Below are 19,140 nucleotides of genomic sequence, written 5' to 3'. Positions count from 1 at the left end.
AGATCAGAGATGTATGGAGAGGACAGGTTGTGGACTGGAGATTACATGTGGGGAAGTATCAGGAGATTAGATCAGAGATGTATGGGGAGGACAGGTTGTGGACTGGAGATTACATGTGAGGAGGTATCAGGAGATTAGGTTAGAGATGTATGGAGAGGACAAGTTCTGGACTGGAGATTACATGTGGGGAGGTATCAGGAGATTAGGTTAGAGATGTATGGAGAGGACAAGTTCTGGACTGGAGATTACATGTGGGGAGGTATCAGGAGATGAGGTCAGAGATGTATGGAGAGGACAGGATATGGACTGGAGATTACATGTGAGGAGATATTGGGAGATTAGAGATGTATGGAGGGGGCAGGTTGTGGACTGGAGATTACATGTAGGGAGGTAGTGGGAGATTAGGGCAAAGATATATAAAGGGTGGAGCTTTTATGTCCTTAGCATTTTGGGATGTGTTGGCTGAGCAATCAGTGAAGTGATTGAAATAGGGCACGGGTGGTAGAGGAATAAGGGGAGGTGGATTAACCAGGAACATAAATTGAAGATGAACTGGAGGGACAGCAGAGTTTACTGGAGAGGGCATAGAGAAAGGATGTTGCAGTAGTCTAGGCAGGAAATTATAAGGACATAAATGTGGCACGAAGTACTCCAAGCAAACTGACTTCAAATATGCTCCTCGTGATAAATTCCCCGCCCTAAGAGTGAAAAGAAACATAGAGGGGAATTTATCATGAGGGGAATATTTCCGAGTCATTGTTGAAGTACTTTGTGGCACATTTATTAAATGTCAAAGGTTATTTGATAAATTTGTCTTATCGTTAAACTTAACACTTCTGTCTAGAGAAGCTTCTCCAGTTTTCCTACTCCGCCTCGTCCTGAAGTGAGATGGTGACTTTTTAAAAAAGTCGTAATGATAAATTTGGAGTGAAACCCATTAACATAGCTGATTACACCCACTTTTCCACCCATATTACAAAACTGGAGTGAGTGGTGTAAAAAGTCGCACAATTTTGCGCGAGTATAAAAAGTCGCAAATTTTTGCGCAAATGCTTACATTTTACCCAAGCGAGTGCAAGAAAGTCGCAGATGCCCTATTTTGCAACTTTTTGACCCCAGAATTCTAGAGTGAAGGTATGATAAATCAGGGCCATAATCTTCACTTGATTAATGTTGGCAGGGGACATATACTGTACTTATATGTCAAGTGAAGTTTATGTTCGAGGGGGACATGATCTTTACTTAATCTGGCCAGTTTTTAGGGAAGAACATCACTAGCCGATTGCCTGGGGTCCAATACTTTGCACTCCTGCCGATAAGCTGTTTTGTTTGGCTCCCTCGCTGGAAGATGGTGGCGGAGCTACACAGCACCATCAACATTGTAGTATAGGGAGCTTGGTACTACAGGACTTCTCCCATTGACTTCCAGCAACAGAGATACACAGAACAGCTGATTGGCAGGGCACGTGGCGTCACTCAATGATCAGCTAGTGATGGTTTAAAAAAGACTGGATAAACGCTTTAAATTTGTGGTCTCAAGGACAAAGCAAAAATTGAAGGTTAAACCTGTTGCTCTTCAGGCCTCTAACAGCAGCTGGAAAAGCCATAGGTCTCCAACAACTGATGTGGAAAGTAAGAAGCAACAAAAAATCCCATAATAATGATTTTTCACCTTTGCTGATTTTACAGATCAAGTACTTTCCTCTGGTGAAGAAAGTTGACGTGCGCCAAGATTCCCTTACCATTTACCTAGAAGGGGTCAGTGATTAAAGAGCTAAATGAAAGGATTAATTCTGTTGTGTACGTTTTCCAAAAATATACAGTACGACCTTATACAAGGTACTAATGTAACCTGAAGAACTATGAGCCGAACTACAAGAGATCAGCAAAGAAGAAACTTTAAAAGAACTACACAGGGTCAAAGGGGACATAACTCAGGAATAGATCATTTAAGAGCAGTGGCGTGCCCAGGGGGCAGGGAAAGGCGGTGCGCCCCGGGTGCCGGTTCTGACGGGGGTGCCAGCAGGCACAGAAGCAATGAGCGCTTCCATCAATACAGACACCCGTGACCCAGTCCCACATACTGCGGCGGGGCAGGGAGCGGAGCACATAGTTCCCTGCCCCGCCGCCGATCACCGCCATAGGCTTCAGGCCTACTAGGCCTGAAGCCTATGCGGTAGTGAAATCCCGGCGCAGGCGCGCGTGATGATGTCATCGCACGCGCCTGTGCTGGGACTTGGCAGCACAGTGTCGGGACTCTGCAAGCAAGCGCAGGTAAGTATTTAGCTTTTAGGGTTTCTTTCTTTCTCTCTTTTTTTTTTTTCTTTTATGTGCCAACTTTGGGGGACATGAGGGGGTCGGGGTGGACAGAGGACGTGTGGGGGCAAACTTTTATTTTATTTTATACTGTGGCAACTTTGGGGGACATGAGAGGGGTGCAAACAGGAGGACGTGGGGGGAATATGGTGGGATACTGTGTGGCACAGTAGGGGGTCAATTTATTATGGGAGGGATGGCAATGTGGGGGACACTACTGTGTGGGGGCAGTGTGGGGGACACTACTGTGTGGGGGGCAGCGTGGGGGGACACTACTGTGTGGGGGAAATTACTGTGTGGGGGACACTACTGTATGGGTGCAGTGTGGGGGACACTACTGTGTGGGGGGCAGTGTGGGGGAAATTACTGTGTGAGGGACACTACTGTGTGGGGGCAGCGTGGGGGACACTACTGTCTGGGGGGAAGTGTGGGGGACACTACTGTGTGGGGGACACTACTGTGTGTGGGGCAGCATGGGGGACACTACTGTGTGGGGGGCCACTACTGTGTGGGGGGCCACTACTGTGTGGGGGGCAGCGTGGGGGACACTACTGTGTGGGGGGCAGCGTGGGGGACACTACTGTGTGGGGGGCAGCGTGGGGGACACTACTGTGGGGGGGGGCAGCATGGGGGACACTACTGTGTCGGGGCAGTGTAGGGGAATTTACTGTGTGGTGGACACTACTGTATGGGGCCAGTGTGGGGGACACTACAGTGTGGGGGACACTACTGTGTGGGGGGCAGTGTGGGGGAAATTACTGTGTGGGGGCAGCATGGGGGCCTATTGGGGAGGCACTGTAGAGGCCAGTCTATTATTTCTGGGGACACTATACAGGGATTATTACCTGGAGCACAATATAGGGTGTTATTATTACTGGGGGTCTCTAGGGGACATTATAGCGGCTGTAGACACTATAGGAACATTTGGGGTCATTTATCAAACTGGTGTAAAGTAGAACAGGCTTAGTTGCCCATAGCAGCCAATCAGATTCCACCTTTCATATTTGACAGCTCTTTTGGAAATCCAGTTCTACTTTACACCAGTTTGATAAATGACCCCAATTATGTCTGTTAGGGTCACTATTTTTTCAGCAGTATAGTACTTGGGGCATTGGGTGGCACAACGGGCACAGGTATTGGGGGTGGCAGCAGGATCACACTGTAGGGACACCAGGATGGGGAAGTTGATGGAAAAATTTAGAAATCTAACGTGTAGAGACGAGATGCGGCTGAAAGAATTTCTCATGGCGGTCTAAGAGAGGAGAAAAGGAAAGAGAAGGTCTACATGACAGGAGATGTCCCTGGATGTAAGAGGGGTGCCAGAGAAATGACCCTGGGCACATCACTGTTTAAGAGTCACTAAAAGTAACATCAATGTCTTACACATTTATGCCGACCTTGTTAAATGGAGGTAAATGGGAGGCCACAGACTTGGCAGACTAAGCAACTGCACATGACGGCCTTCAGGTAAGCTACAGACTAAGTGAGGGGTATTGCGGTCTGGTGGAGGTCATGTGCAATGATAGGTGTTGTGCCGGATACCGCAACCTCATTGATTCATTTCAGTTTTCTTCTTTCATGTGTATATGCAGATGTTGTTTGTTTATGCCTGTAGACTGCCCACCTTATAGACTGCCTACCCTGTACAATTTTTACCCTATACAATGTCTATCTTATAGGCTGCTTACCCTATAAGCGTAACTAGAGATGACTTTTCTTAACAAGAAAGAAAAGTAAAAAAAAATGTGTTAATGGAAATTTTTAAAAAAGCAGGAAAAAAAAAATTGCTTTCTTTCACTTAGGGTAGTCTCATGCTCAGGAGATCCCTGCTGGAACAGCCGGCAGGGTCTCTCTGGATCTGGCATTGTCGGAAAATACATGAATGCCGTCCAGCCCCATAAACTATAATGGGGACTGGCGGAGATCTGGCTGAAACCCAGCAAGTATGCAGAGAATCATTATAGTTAAAGGGGTTGTCCGGGTTCAGAGCTGAACCCAGACATACCCATAATTTCACCCAGGCAGCCCCCCTTTAATGCTCCGATGCTCTCCTTTACCCTGGGCTGAATCGCGCAGGGAAAAGTCATTTTGTGGAGTTCCGGACATGTACCGGGCTCTACTTCGGGCTGCCAGGCGGAGGATTCCACCCAGCAGTGAGCCCGGTGACGTCACCGGCACTGATGGGCGGGCCTTAGCGCTGCCCTAGCCTGTAAAACAGCTAGCGCAGTGCTAAAGCCTGCCCATCACCCGGCAGTGTATTAAAGCATACGCCGCACAGACCTGTGAGTTTGAGAAGAAGGAGCGCCCGGCGGCCCCAGCGCAGCTAAGTACAATGCTGACTAACTGACCATGGCAGCCAGGACTTAAGTAGCGTCCTGGTTGCCATGGTAACTGATTGGAGCCCCAGCATTACACTTCTGGGACTGCCGCTGCCACCAATGATGGGGGGGGGGGGCGCACTGCCAGCAATGATTAATACTGGGGAGGGAGGGGGGATTGAGGGCGCACTGCCAGCAATGATTAATACGGGGGGGAAGGATTGTCAGCGCACTGCCAGCAATGATGTTTAATACGGAGGGGGGGGGATCCGCACTGGCCACCAATGATTGTAATACTGGTGAGGGGGGGTTAGGGCGCACTGCCCATGAATGATTTTAATAGCGGGGGGGGGACGCACTGCTGCCCGGCGGCACCCGACCTCTGACAGGGTGCTGTGATCCACACAATTAACTCCTCAGGTGCGGCACATGAGGGGTTAATTGTGTGGATCACAGTGCCCTGTCAGAGGTCAGGTGCCGCCAGGCAGCCAGGGGCCAGTATGTATGAGCCTGTTGGTATACTCTAACTTCAAGCGTCCCCATCACCATGGGAACGCCTCTGTGTTAGAATATACCATCGGATTTGAGTTTTCACGATCTAACTCAGATCCGATGGTATATTCTAACCGCCAGGCGTTCCCATGGTGACGGGGACGCTGGTGGGGAGGAGTATGCCAAAGGGGTTTAACTGTACTGTTTGGAGAAAAAAAACAAAAACGAATATTCAAAAAAAATTCTAAACGAATATATTCGCTATAGTGCTATATATTAGTTTTTTAGAATATTCGTCTTTTTTCAACATCTAAAGTGATGATTCCTCCCTGCTTCTTGCTTGTGGGCCAATGACTCATTGACCCACAAGCATTTTAAGCAGGGAGGAATCATTTGTTCAGATGGAAAAAATGATGAATATTCTAAAAACGAATATATAGCAGTATATTCTGTAGTGCTATATACTCCTTTTTGACCAACACCTTTTTTCGCATAAAAATTTGCATTATGCGATTTTTTTATTACAGATTTTTTGCAATAAAACTAATATCTCGAATACGAATATTTGCAAATATATGATGAATATTCTACCATATATTCGCGAAATATTGCAAATTCGAATATTGCCCCTGACGCTCATCACTAGTCACTGATTATTTTGCCCTTCCTCTAACCCAGTGATAGGCAAACTGCGGCTCTCCAGCTGTTGCAAAACTACAACTCCCACCATGCCCTGCTGTAGGCTGAAAGCTGTAGGCAGTCTTTGCATGCTGGGAGTTGTAGTTCTGCAACAGCTGGAGAGCCGCAGTTTGCCTATCACTGCTCTAACCCATCAGAACAATAACCCCCCAAAAATCGGATCCTGTCTTTGAGCATCTCGGTCAGCATTTGGCAGTAATCCATCAGTATTGCTAAAGCCCAAAAAAAAACAGGAGTGGATCCAAAACAGAGATGACACGTGAATGGAAATTTTGCATGTCTTCTGTGTTTTGTACCCACTCCTGCTTTTAGCTACCAAATCATAAGTCAATTCTGATGCAAAATAGGGACCATGTCATACAGGCCTTACAGCTGTTACATAGACAGGATCCATTGTGCGTCTCATTTTTCCTTCCTTCTGACAGACCAGAAGAAGGGTCAAATAAATGATGTAAACCAGGCCAAAAAGGCAAAATAGTAGCTCAGTCATAAAGTGGGGAGGGTGGGAACAGCATGAGAAGTCCACAGAGTGGCCCAATGACATAGTGGTGAGGTGGCACCAGCATGAGGAGACCACAAAGTGGCCCAGTGACATAGTGGTGAGGTGGCTACAGCATAAGGAGACCACAGAGTGGCCCACTGACATAGTGGAGAGGTGGCAGCAGCATGAGGAGACCGTATAGTGGACCAATGACATAGTGTTGATGTGGAAGCAGCATTAGGAGACCACAGAGTAATGATGTAGCAGAAGCATGAGGAGACCAGAATAGTGATGTGGCAGCAGCATGAAGAAACCACTGAATGGCCCAGTGACACAGTGTTGACGTAGCAGCAGCATGAGGAGACCACAGAGTGGTCAGGTGGCAGCAGCAGGAAGAGACCACAGAGTGGCCCAGTGACATAGTGTTGAGGTGGCAGCAGCATGATGAGACCACAGAGTGGCCCAGTGACATAGTGTTGAGGTAGCAGCAGCATGAGGATACCACAGAGTGGTGAGGTGGCAGCAGCAGTAGGAGACCACAAAGTGGCCCAGTGACATAGTGGTGAGGTGGCAGCAGCATGAGGAGACCACATAGTTGCCCAGTGACATAGTGTTGAGGTAGCAGCAGCATGAGGGGACCACAGATTAGTGATGTGGCAGCAGCATGAGGAGACCACAAAGTAGTGATGTGTCAGCAGCATGAGGAGACCACAGAGTGGTGAAGTGGCAGCAGCATGAGGAGACTACAGAGGGGCTCAGTGACATAGTGTTGAGGTGGCAGCAGCATGAGGAGACCACCGAGTGGCCCAGTGACATAGTGTTGAGGTGGCAGCAGCATGAGGAGACCACAGAGTGGCCCAGTGACATAGTGTTGAGGTAGCAGCAGCATGAGGGGACCACAGAGTAGTGATGTGGCAGCAGCATGAGGAGACCACAGAGTGGTGAAGTGACAGCAGCATGATGAGACTACAGAGGGGCCCAGTGACATAGTGTTGAGGTGGCAGCAGCATGAGGAGACCACCGAGTGCCCCAGTGACATAGTGTTGAGGTGGCAGCAGCATGAGGAGACTACAGAGTAGTGATGTGGCAGCAGCATAAGGAGACCACAGAGTCGCCCAGTGACATAGTGTTGAAGTGGAAGCAGCACGAGGAGACCACAGAGTAGTGATGTGGAAGCAGCATAAGGAGACCACAGAGTGGCCCAGTGACATAGTGTTGAGGTGGCAGCACCATGAGGATACCACAGAGTAGTGAAGTGGCAGCAGCATGAGGAGACCACAGAGTGGCCCAGTGACAGTGATGAGGTGGCAGCAGCACGAGGAAACCACATTGTAGTGATGTGGCAGTAGCATAAGGAGACCACAGAGTGGCCCAGTGACATAGTTTTGAGGTGGCAGCAGCATGAGGAGACCACAGAATGACCTATTGACATAGTATTGAGGTAGCAGCAGCATGACGAGACCACAGAGTGGTGAGGTGGCAGCGACATGAGGAGACTAGAGATGAGCGAATTTCTCAAAAATTCGATTTGGCCGAATTTATTTGTGCTAAATTACGATAAAATTTGTCTATTTCCGGGCTGCAGAGAGCCTTTATAGGGGTGTAGAACACTGTGCCTTGCAGTAACATGCATAGGGAGTCTGCTGGGGTAGCAAAATAATACTGTGAGTCAGTATGACATGCAGATGACAGGCGTCGCTCTTAGAATCACTGCACACTTCACATATTTGGGCAGTCACAGGGCCAAAACTGACCAAATAACTGAAGTGTGAACTCAGCCTTACAGGTCAATGTTAGCGTCAAGAAGAAGCGCAGTCCTTTTACACCCTCGTCAGCTGATTCCACATAGATGTCTACAGAACCAATTCTTTTAAACGCTTATACAAGTAGAGCCCCACTGACAGAGTGGAGAGGGTGTCAGGAGTAAGTTTGTGTTGACGTCACTGATTAATTTGCCCTTCTTCTGATCCGTCAGAACAATAACCTACAAAAAACGGATCCTGTCTGTGGAGCATCCGCCTTCACTCGGTCAGCATTTGCTCAATAATCCATCAGTATTGCTAACGCCCAAAAAACTGGAGTGGATCTAAAACAGATGACACGTGAATGGAATATTTGCATGTCTTCTGTGTTTTTTTCCCCGCTCCTGCTTTTGGCTACCAAATCATAAGCCAATTCTGATGGGACCATACAGGCCTTACAGCTGCTACACAGACAGGATCCATTGTGCGTCTCATTTTTCCTTCCTTCTGACAGGTCAGAAGAAAGGTCAAATAAATGACGATGTCAGCCAGGCCGAAAGCCAAAAAAGCCAGTCATAAAGTGGGGGAGGGTGCGAACAGCAGGAGAAGTCCACAGAGTGGACCTATGACATAGTGGTGAAGTGGAAGCAGCATGAGGAGACCACAGAGTGGCCCAATGACAGGGTCTGGAGGTGGCAGCAGTATGAGGAGGCCACCAAGTGGCACAATGACCGAGTCTGGAGGTGGCGGCAGCCGCAGCAGCATCAAGAGAAGGCCACCGAGTGGCACAATGACCGAGTTTTGAGGTGGCAGCAGTATGAGGAGGCCACCGAATGGCACAATGACAGAGTCTTGAGGTGGCAGCAGTATGAGGAGACCACTGAGTGGCACAATGACAAAGTCTGGAGGTGGCGGCAGCAGCATTAGGAGAAGGCCACAGAGTGGCAAGGTGACATAGTGTGGAGATGGCAGCAGCAGCATCAGGATACCACAAAGTGGCATGGTGATATTGCGTGGGGATGGCAGCAGCAGCAGCATCAGGAGACACAAAGTGACCCGGTGACAGAGTGGGTCGGTGGGTGGCAATACCAGTACCCGCTGACGAAGGTGGGTGAAAGAAGGAGCATTTGGCACCAGATGTGTGGCATCAGGCAGGTGGCAGCATCTGAATAGTAGCCATTAGAAACCGATCTCTTTTGTCAAAGTGTTGGTGTGGCACCATGGATGATCTAGTCTGATGCATCAGGAATTGGTGGGTGGAAATCCTGGCTGATCCACGGCTGATTCATCTTGACAAAGGTCAGTCTCTCCACATTTTGGGTGGACAGGCGAGTTCTTCTTGGCCACTAAACGCTTTCACCACATATAACTGCAACAGTGAAATGCGTATACACTGCGTGCAGAATTATTAGGCAAATGAGTATTTTGACCACATCATCCTCTTTATGCATGTTGTCTTACTCCAAGCTGTATAGGCTCGAAAGCCTACTACCAATTAAGCATATTAGGTGATGTGCATCTCTGTAATGAGAAGGGGTGTGGTCTAATGACATCAACACCCTATATTAGGTGTGCATAATTATCCTTTCCTTTGGCAAAATGGGTCAAAAGAAGGACTTGACAGGCTCAGAAAAGTCAAAAATAGTGAGATATCTTGCAGAGGGATGCAGCACTCTTAAAATTGCAAAGCTTCTGAAGCGTGATCATCGAACAATCAAGCGTTTCATTCAAAATAGTCAACAGGGTCGCAAGAAGCGTGTGGAAAAACCAAGGCGCAAAATAACTGCCCATGAACTGAGAAAAGTCAAGCGTGCAGCTGCCAAGATGCCACTTGCCACCAGTTTGGCCATATTTCAGAGCTGCAACATCACTGGAGTGCCCAAAAGCACAAGGTGTGCAATACTCAGAGACATGGCCAAGGTAAGAAAGGCTGAAAGACGACCACCACTGAACAAGACACACAAGCTGAAACGTCAAGACTGGGCCAAGAAATATCTCAAGACTGATTTTTCTAAGGTTTTATGGACTGATGAAATGAGAGTGAGTCTTGATGGGCCAGATGGATGGGCCCGTGGCTGGATTGGTAAAGGGCAGAGAGCTCCAGTCCGACTCAGACGCCAGCAAGGTGGAGGTGGAGTACTGGTTTGGGCTGGTATCATCAAAGATGAGCTTGTGGGGCCTTTTCGGGTTGAGGATGGAGTCAAGCTCAACTCCCAGTCCTTCTGCCAGTTTCTGGAAGACTCCTTCTTCAAGCAGTGGTACAGGAAGAAGTCTGCATCCTTCAAGAAAAACATGATTTTCATGCAGGACAATGCTCCATCACACGCGTCCAAGTACTCCACAGCGTGGCTGGCAAGAAAGGGTATAAAAGAAGAAAATCTAATGACATGGCCTCCTTGTTCACCTGATCTGAACCCCATTGAGAACCTGTGGTCCATCATCAAATGTGAGATTTACAAGGAGGGAAAACAGTACACCTCTCTGAACAGTGTCTGGGAGGCTGTGGTTGCTGCTGCACGCAATGTTGATGGTGAACAGATCAAAACACTGACAGAATCCATGGATGGCAGGCTTTTGAGTGTCCTTACAAAGAAAGGTGGCTATATTGGTCACTGATTTGTTTTTGTTTTGTTTTTGAATGTCAGAAATGTATATTTGTGAATGTTGAGATGTTATATTGGTTTCACTGGTAAAAATAAATAATTGAAATGGGTATATATTTGTTTTTTGTTAAGTTGCCTAATAATTATGCACAGTAATAGTCACCTGCACACACAGATATCCCCCTAAAATAGCTAAAACTAAAAACAAACTAAAAACTACTTCCAAAAATATTCAGCTTTGATATTAATGAGTTTTTTGGGTTCATTGAGAACATGGTTGTTGTTCAATAATAAAATTAATCCTCAAAAATACAACTTGCCTAATAATTCTGCACTCCCTGTATATTTTTCTTTTTGTACTGAAATAGGTCAGTATTCGCTTTCACCACAAGTAACTGCAACAGTGAAGTGCGTATATATTTTTCTTTTTGTACTGAAATAGGCCACTAAACACTTTCACCACAAATAACTGCAGCAGTGAACTGTGTATATATTATTCTTTTTGTACTGCAATATGCCACTAAACGCTTTCACCACGTATAACTGCAGAAGTGAACTGAGAATATATTTTTCTTTTTCCACAGATATAAGCCACTAAAGGCTTTTCAACATAGCACTTGCACCCCAATAACAAATAGCTGGAATGACAGAGCTGTATAATGGCTATTTGGATCCCCAAATAATCTTTCCCTGCACTTGTAAATCGCGTTTCTAGCACTGTCCTCCCTATCCTTTCCCTGCACTTATAAATAGTTTTTTCAGTTTTTTTTTCACATCTGTCCCTGCACTCAGAACGCTGGAAAATTTCAGAATCCAAGATGGCTGCCGTATTTATAGGGCTGTGACATCACAGGGCTGGCTGGCTGCTGACTGGCTGCATGCAGGCATGTCAATCTTGGTGATCCCGCCTTCCCAGAGTTCCTTGCCCCATGTTTTCACACGTTTAGCAGCCATTTTAGGAAAAATGCAAGGAAATTCGCATTCTTGTGAATCAAATTTTTCCTGAAATTCGGATCGAATTCCACTCCATCAGCTTCGATTTGCTCATCTCTAGAGGAGACCACAGAGTGGCCCAGTGACATAGTGGTGAGGTGGCGGGCAATACCAGTACCAGTTGAAGATGGTGGGTGGCAGTAGAAGCACCTGGTAGCAGGTGTGTGGCATCAGGCGGGTGGCAGCATCAGAATAGTAGCTGAAGCAGGTAGCCAAAAGAAACAGGTCTTTTTTGACAAAGATTAGGTGTGGCACCATGAATGATCTAGTCTGATGCATCAGGCACTGGTGTGTGGATATCCTGGCTGATCCATGCCTGATTCATTTTCAAAAAGGTCAGTTTCTCCACATTTTGGGTGGACAGGCGAGTTCTCCTTGGGTAACTATGGCACCCGCCGCACTAAACACCTGCTCTGATGCCACAGTGCTGGCCGGGCAGGAAAGCTTGTCTAGTGCAAGCTCAGCCAGTTGCGGCCACAAATCGAGTTTCGCTGCCCATCTCCACTGCATACTGCCACGGTGTGTCTGGGTCCTCTGCCTCCTCTTTCTCATTGCCCTGTAACTCCTCTGGCTGCTCCTGCTCCTCCTTTCCTGTCACCTGTGTAGAAAAAACACCCATTTCTCTACACATTGCTTGTGTTCAAATGTCCTTCTCCTCTAGTTCAGCCCCCACAGGGCTCATGTGGCCGTGAGATGTAGTCGCCGCTTCTCCTGTCCCCTGGCCAGCCAGATATAGCAGCATCTGTTCCAGGACATGAATCAATGGAATTATGTTGTTCATCCCATAGTCCTGGCGACAGTCAAATAACATGGCCTTCTCTACACAGGGGAGTACCTCTGTCCGCCTGTATCATCAATAAATCGTTTATGGCCTTTCTCTGTTCAAATAATCGGTCCAACATATGAAGGGTGGAATTCCAACGGGTGAAAACGTTGCATATCACCCTATGTTGGGGATGCTGTTCTGCCGCTGCAGCTCAAGGAGGGTGAGCTTTGCTGTATACGAGTGGCTGAAGTGCATACAAAGTTTCCTGGCCATTTTCAGGATGACTTGCAGATGGGCGAAAGACTTCAGGAGCCGCCTTCCGAACAGATTGAGCACGTGAACTTAACGCAACGCCGACACCATGTTCTTCCCATTGTCTGTCACCATAATTCCGATTTTGAGCTGTCGAGGAGAAAGCCAGGATTTGATTTCTTGATGAAGGATGCAGAGCAGTTCCTCCCCTGTGTGACTCCGTTCACCCAGGCAAACTAGGTGCAGAACATGCACATGTGGTATGCTGGTATGCTGGTGGGGCACTGTGAATTGTCCCTGCAGTGGAGGCTGAGGGCACGGTGGAGGATGAGGAGGCAGAGGTGGAAATTGTTGCAGGACCAATGGCATGAGAACATGGAGGCTGAAGTGGCGTGACCTGGCCAAGTTGCTGGTGTGGCTGGGCAGGAACCACATTTACCCAGTGGACATATATTGTCCTTGACTGTTGTTACAGCTCCACACATCGGCGCTGCCTTGCACTTTTGCACACACCAACAGGCTCAAGGACTGGCCCACCTTCTGTTCAACATATGTGTGCAGGGCTGGTACTGCCTTTTTGGCAAATAAATGAAGATTTGGGACTCTCCTCCTCATCTCGGCACAAGCTATCAGTTCTCTGAAAGGTGCAGAGTCCACCACTTGGAAAGGGAGGGACTGCAGCACCAGCAACTTTGCCAGGAGCACGTTCAGCTTGTGTTCCATTGGATGAGTGCACGCTTACTGTTGTCTCTTGGCAATCGCTTCGGTGATCGATTGCTGATGGTATGACTGATGAGGAGTAGAAGGAGGAGCATCAGGACCAGAAGATTGTGGGAAGGACAGACAGCTCCCTTCGGCTGAGGTGGTGGAGCCTTGACTGCCTGAAATCGGCTGCGTGCCACTGGGCCACTGGGTGATGCAGCGGTTGCTGAAGCAGGCTGGACCACCACATCAGAGCCACGGTTCTCCCAGGCCACTTTATGGTGACGCTGCATGTGTTGACGCAGCGCTTTAGTGCCAACATTGGCACCCTGCTTACGCTTCACCTTCTGCCCACAAATTCGGCAAATGGCCATTGTCACCTCCTCCGGTGGCGTAACAAACAATTGCCACACCGCCGAGTATGGCATTTTCCCTCCAACACTCCATACTGACTGCCTGCTACCGCTGCCTCCGTGAACCCCTGCACTGCTACTTCCCAGGCAGGTAGTCTCCTGCGAAGCAGGCGGTCTACCCAAGCATGTTTGGCTCCTGACCTCCCACTGCTGCTACCCTGCTGACTCCCGGCCACGCCACCACCTTGCTGGCTCAGCCGCTGCCTCACGCACAAGCTGTCACCCTCTTTTCCTGATGATGATGAAGCCCCTTCTTCACCCAGCTCCCAAGTGCAATCAGCTTCATCATCGTCCGCTACTGTCTTGCCGTCACTGATGTCCCCCTCAATGGTCTCAGGGCCAGGAGCCTGACTGCTTGCAACATCAGCTCCCACGCGACTCTAATCATCACTACTTGCCCGCCTACCGGAGGAACCAGTGAATCTGTCCTCCAGATCTTGGCTGGGTGGTAGCTGCTGACTGTTCTTGTAGCTCGTCCTCGTTGAACAGTGGAGCGAAGTCTAGGGCATATAATACTTCTCTAACAGAGGTAACAGAAAAGGACAAAGGCAGGTTGAGGACAGGTGAGGGCAAAGGGACTGCTCCTGAGCCATGCTAAGTAAGCGTTGTGTCTGAAGAACCCATCGACTCTTGGCTGGAGGTGTCTGATGTCTGTTGCAATGACGTAGAAGACCGAGTCAACCATTCAAGCACCGCTGGGTTGCTGGTCAAGACATGACCACTAGATGACAACGGGAGCTCAGGCCTATCGCTGCGACTCTTAGTGCCACCCCCCTTCTTCTGCTGCCTGCAACAGAAACATTTTTGCCACTGCCCGTTCCCTTTAAAGGAACCTTTCACTTATCTGTCTGACATACTGTTAGATTAAAAAAATTTATTAAAAGGAATTAATACACCCCAAAAAAGCTGTAGAACAATGCAACTTCAGCGCAGAGCGGCAAATAAAACGTACTTGTTTTTTCCACTAATGCACCCCAAAAAAAGATATAGTACAAAATGACTGCACCGCAGAACGGCAAATAAGATGTACTGTTTTTACAATTATACACCCCAAAAAAGTCTGTAGTACAAAGTAACTGCACCGTAGAACGGCAAATAGGATGCACTTTTGTAACACTTATACACCCCAAAAAAAGCTGTAGAACAATGTAACTGTACCGCAGAATGGCAAATAAGATGTACCTTTTTTACACTTTTACACCACAAAAAAGGCTGTAGTACAAAGTAACTGCACGGCAGAACGGCAAATACGCTGTACTATTTTTACACTTTTACACCCCAAAAAAGGCTGTAGTACAATGTAACTGCACCGCAGAACGGCAAATAAGATGTCCTTTTTTTACACTTATACACCCCACAAAAGGCTGTAGTACAAAGTAACTGCACGCAGAACAGCAAATGAGATGTACTTTTTTTTACACTTATACACCCCCAAAAAAGGCATTAGTACAAAGTTATTGCACAGCAGAATGGCAAATAAGATGTATTTTTTTTACACTTATACACCCCAATAAACTTCTATAACAATGTAACTGCTCCGCAGAACAGCACGTAAGATGTACTTTTTTTTACACTTATACACCCCAAAAAAAGCTGTAAAACAATGTAACTGAACCGCAGAATGGCAAATAGGATGTACTTTTTTTACACTTATACACCACAAAAAGGCTGAAGTACAAAGTAACTGCACCGCAGAATGGCAAATATGTACTTTTTTTCACACTTGTACACTCCAGAAAAGACTTTAGTACAAAGTAACTGCACCGCAGAACGGCAAATAAGATGTCCTTTTTTTACACTTAGACACCCCACAAAAGGCTGTAGTACAAAGTAACTGCACCGCAGAACAGCAAATAAGATGTACTTTTTTTACACTTATACACCCCAGAAAAAGCTGTATCGCAATGCAACTGCACTGTAGAATGGCAAAAACTTACTTTTTTTTACACTTATACAACCCAAAAAAGCTGTAGAACAATGTAACTGCACTGCAGAATGGCATATAAGATGTTCTTTTTTACACTTATACACCCCAAAAAAGGCTGTAATACAAAATGACTGCACCGCAGAATGGCAAAAAAGTTCTTTTTTTTTTTACACTTATACACCACCAAAAAAGCTGTATAACAATGTAACTGCACCCCAGAAATGCAAATAATATGTACTTTTTTTTTTTACATTTATACACCCCAAAAAAAGATATAGTACAAAATGACTGCACTGCAGAACGGCAAATAAGATGTACTTTTTTTATGCTTATACACCCCAAAAAATGCTGTAGTACAATGTAACTGCACCGCAGAATGGCAAATAAGATGTACTGTTTTTACAATTATACACCCCAAAAAAAGCTGTAGAACAATGTAACTGCACCGCATAACGGCAAATACAATATACTTTTCTACACTTATACACCCTAAAAAAGGCTGTAGTACAAATTAAGTGCACTGTAGAACGGCAAATAAGATGTACTTTTTTTTACACTTATACACCCCAAGAAAAGCTATAGTACAAAAAGTAACTGCACCGCAGAACGGCAAATATGACGTACTTTCTTTTACACTTATACACCCCAAAAAAGGTTGTATAGCAATGTAACTGCACCACAGAACAGCAAATAAGATGTACTTTTTTTACACTTATACACTCCCGAAAAGGATGCAGTAAAAAATTACTGCACCGCAGAACGTCAAATAAGTTGTACCATATTGTTCGCCCCATAAGACGCACTTTTTTTCTCCGCACTTTTTTTCGTCTTATGGGGCGAATACTGCCATTTTTACATCGCAGCCTGTGATGTACCAGTCACTATACTCTTACACCGGGCCCCGCACACACATGTATTCAGATGTAAACTGTAGGTAATTGATATGTTAACTGCAGGCAATGCATATTTAAACTACAAGGTAGCACAATCCACGTACCTTTGTACTCACTATTGAACGCTGTACTTGCAGGCAGACTGGCCGGTCACTCACTTCTTCACGGCGCAGGCTTTGCCTGCTTCATTAATAAAGTGGGCGGAGCATGCGCTGTGAGTAAATAAGTGACCGGCCAACCTGCCTTCAAGTACGGGCGTTCAATAGTGAGTACTAAGGTACGTGGATTGCGCTACCTTGTAGTTTAAATATGGATTACCTACAGTTAAGTCTACTTTCACACTCGCGTTTTGGCTTTCCATTTGTGAGATCTGTTCAGGTCTCTTACAAGTGGTCCAAAACTGATCAGTTTGTATTCTAATGCATTCTGAATGGAAAAGGATCCGCTCAGAATGCATCAGTTTGCATCAGTTCAGTCTCGATTCCACTTTGGAGACGGACACCAAAACGCTGCTTGCAAACGGATCCGTTCTGGCACACAATGTAAGTCAATGGGGACAGATCCGTTTTCACTGACACAATCTGGCACAATAGAAAATAGATCCGTCCTCCATTGACTTTTAATGGTGTTCAAGACGGATCTGTCTTTGCTATGTTAAAGATAATACAAGCGGATCCGTTCTGAACGGATGCAGACGGTCATATTATCTGAACGGAGCCGCACAAAATGTGAGTGTGAAAGTAGCCTAACATATCAATTGCCTACAGTTTACATCTGAATACTGGTGTGTGCGGGGCCGGTATTTTAGAGTACAGTGACTGCACCGGGCCCCGCAGCAATTTTAACACTAGTTGCCGGCCCCCACTTGTATTAGAGTCACTATTTACTGTACACAGAGACACTGTTATGGGGGATATCTGTGGATGACACATATATAGCAAAAGATGCTAAATATGTGTCATCCACAGATGCCCCCATAACAGTGCCATTCACAGATCCCCCCATAACAGTGCTATCCACAGATCCCCATAACATTGCCATCCACAGATTCCCCCATAACAGTGCCATCCACAGATCCCCATAACAGTGCCATCAACAGATCCCCTATAACAGTGCCATCCACAGATCCCCCTCATAATAGTGCCATCCACAGATACCCCCATAACAGTGCCATCCACAGATCCCTCATAACAGTGTGTCCTCCACAGATCCCCCATAATAGTGTCATCCACAGACCACAATTAGTTCAAAACCCACCAAGAGCACACCTTTTGGTTCAAATTTTTTTCCCCTTATGTTTCTCCTCAAAAACCTAGGTGCGTCTTATAGGGCGAAAAATATGGTACTTTTTTTTTTACACTTATACACCCCAAAAAAGGCTGTAGTACAAGTGTGGCAGGCGCAGCACTATGAAGTGCCTTTTGCGCTATGGCATTAGAAGAATTTTGATATCTCTGACTATCTATTACTCTGTAATTCCTCTAGCGCTGTTCTATGGAAACAGTAGGTTTAAAGAGCACACCAAATGCTTGAAATAACTTCTTTATTAACTTCAACTTTTCTTCATATATAACACTGCCGCCTCCGCAGCAGATAGTCCATGTACAAAACACGTGTTGAAAAGATATTACAAACTGGCGGTATGCTTAAGATGGTGGTACAACTGTTCAATCTTGTCATTCAACATAAAATGGTGGATATATTTCTCTCTTCAGTATCTGTACTCTCACTTTAAGTTATTTAAGCACTTTATGATCTCTCTGAGAGGTATATGTGAGATTTAACAGATCTACTGGCTAAACTGGGTGTTACGGAGTAGTGTCAATCAAGGCTCACCTGAGTCTGAGGATGGCGGCCGGGAAGGTGTTCTCTACAAACGGCTTGAGAAGGGAGCAATGGAAGACTGGGTGTACCCTGATGGAATGTGGGAGAACTAGCCGGAAGGTGACTTCATTAATCCGGCCAGAGATTCGGAAAGGCCCCAAGTATTTTTGGCCCAATTTCTGAGCAGGTACCTTCAGTCTTAGGTTTCTTGTGGAGAGCCACACTTGATCTCCTATCTGAAAGTCCGGAGCGGGTCTACGACGTTTGTCTGTCGCCCGCTTAAAGCGTCTCTGAGCCTCAAGGAGATTATTGGAAATGTTCTCTTGTGCCTCTTGTAAATTTGCCAGGCGTTCGGCCAACGCTGGAAGCGTGGAGGTGATGGGCAGGCGTGGGATGAAAGCTGGATGCAGGCCAGTGTTGGCGTAGAAAGGACTGTAATGGGTGGAACTGTGTTCCGCATTATTGTAGGAAAACTCGGCCGTAGGAAGGTGGTCCAACCAGTCATCCTGCTAATGAGTGATGAAACAACGTAGGTACTGCTCGAGGGTCTGGTTTGTTCTCTCTGTCTGCCCATTAGACTGGGGATGGAAAGCGGAGGACAGGTTTACCGTGATCCCAAGGGCCAGGCAGAAGTCTTTCCAGAATTTAGAGGTGAATTGCACTCCTCGGTCAGAGACCACATCATCTGGAACCCCGTATTCACGGAATACTAGGTCAGC

At 46.7% G+C, this 19,140-nt stretch overlaps 1 protein-coding gene across 1 annotated transcript in view; it reads left to right on the top strand.

The window, feature by feature from the left end:
* The window catches only part of LOC121005467 (alpha-2-macroglobulin-like protein 1), a 288,965-nt gene that overhangs the window by 256,350 nt on the left and 13,475 nt on the right, over positions 1-19,140 (top strand). Inside the window, exon 33 of the mRNA XM_040438235.1 lies at positions 1,690-1,758. Coding sequence (XP_040294169.1) covers positions 1,690-1,758 — 69 coding nt within the window. The remainder of the gene's footprint in view (positions 1-1,689; positions 1,759-19,140) is intronic.

This window comes from Bufo bufo, chromosome 6 (genome assembly GCF_905171765.1).
Source record: "Bufo bufo chromosome 6, aBufBuf1.1, whole genome shotgun sequence".
NCBI lineage: Eukaryota > Metazoa > Chordata > Amphibia > Anura > Bufonidae > Bufo > Bufo bufo.
Note: the sequence above shows the minus strand (reverse complement) of the source record. Positions and strands in the feature narration are given on the sequence as shown.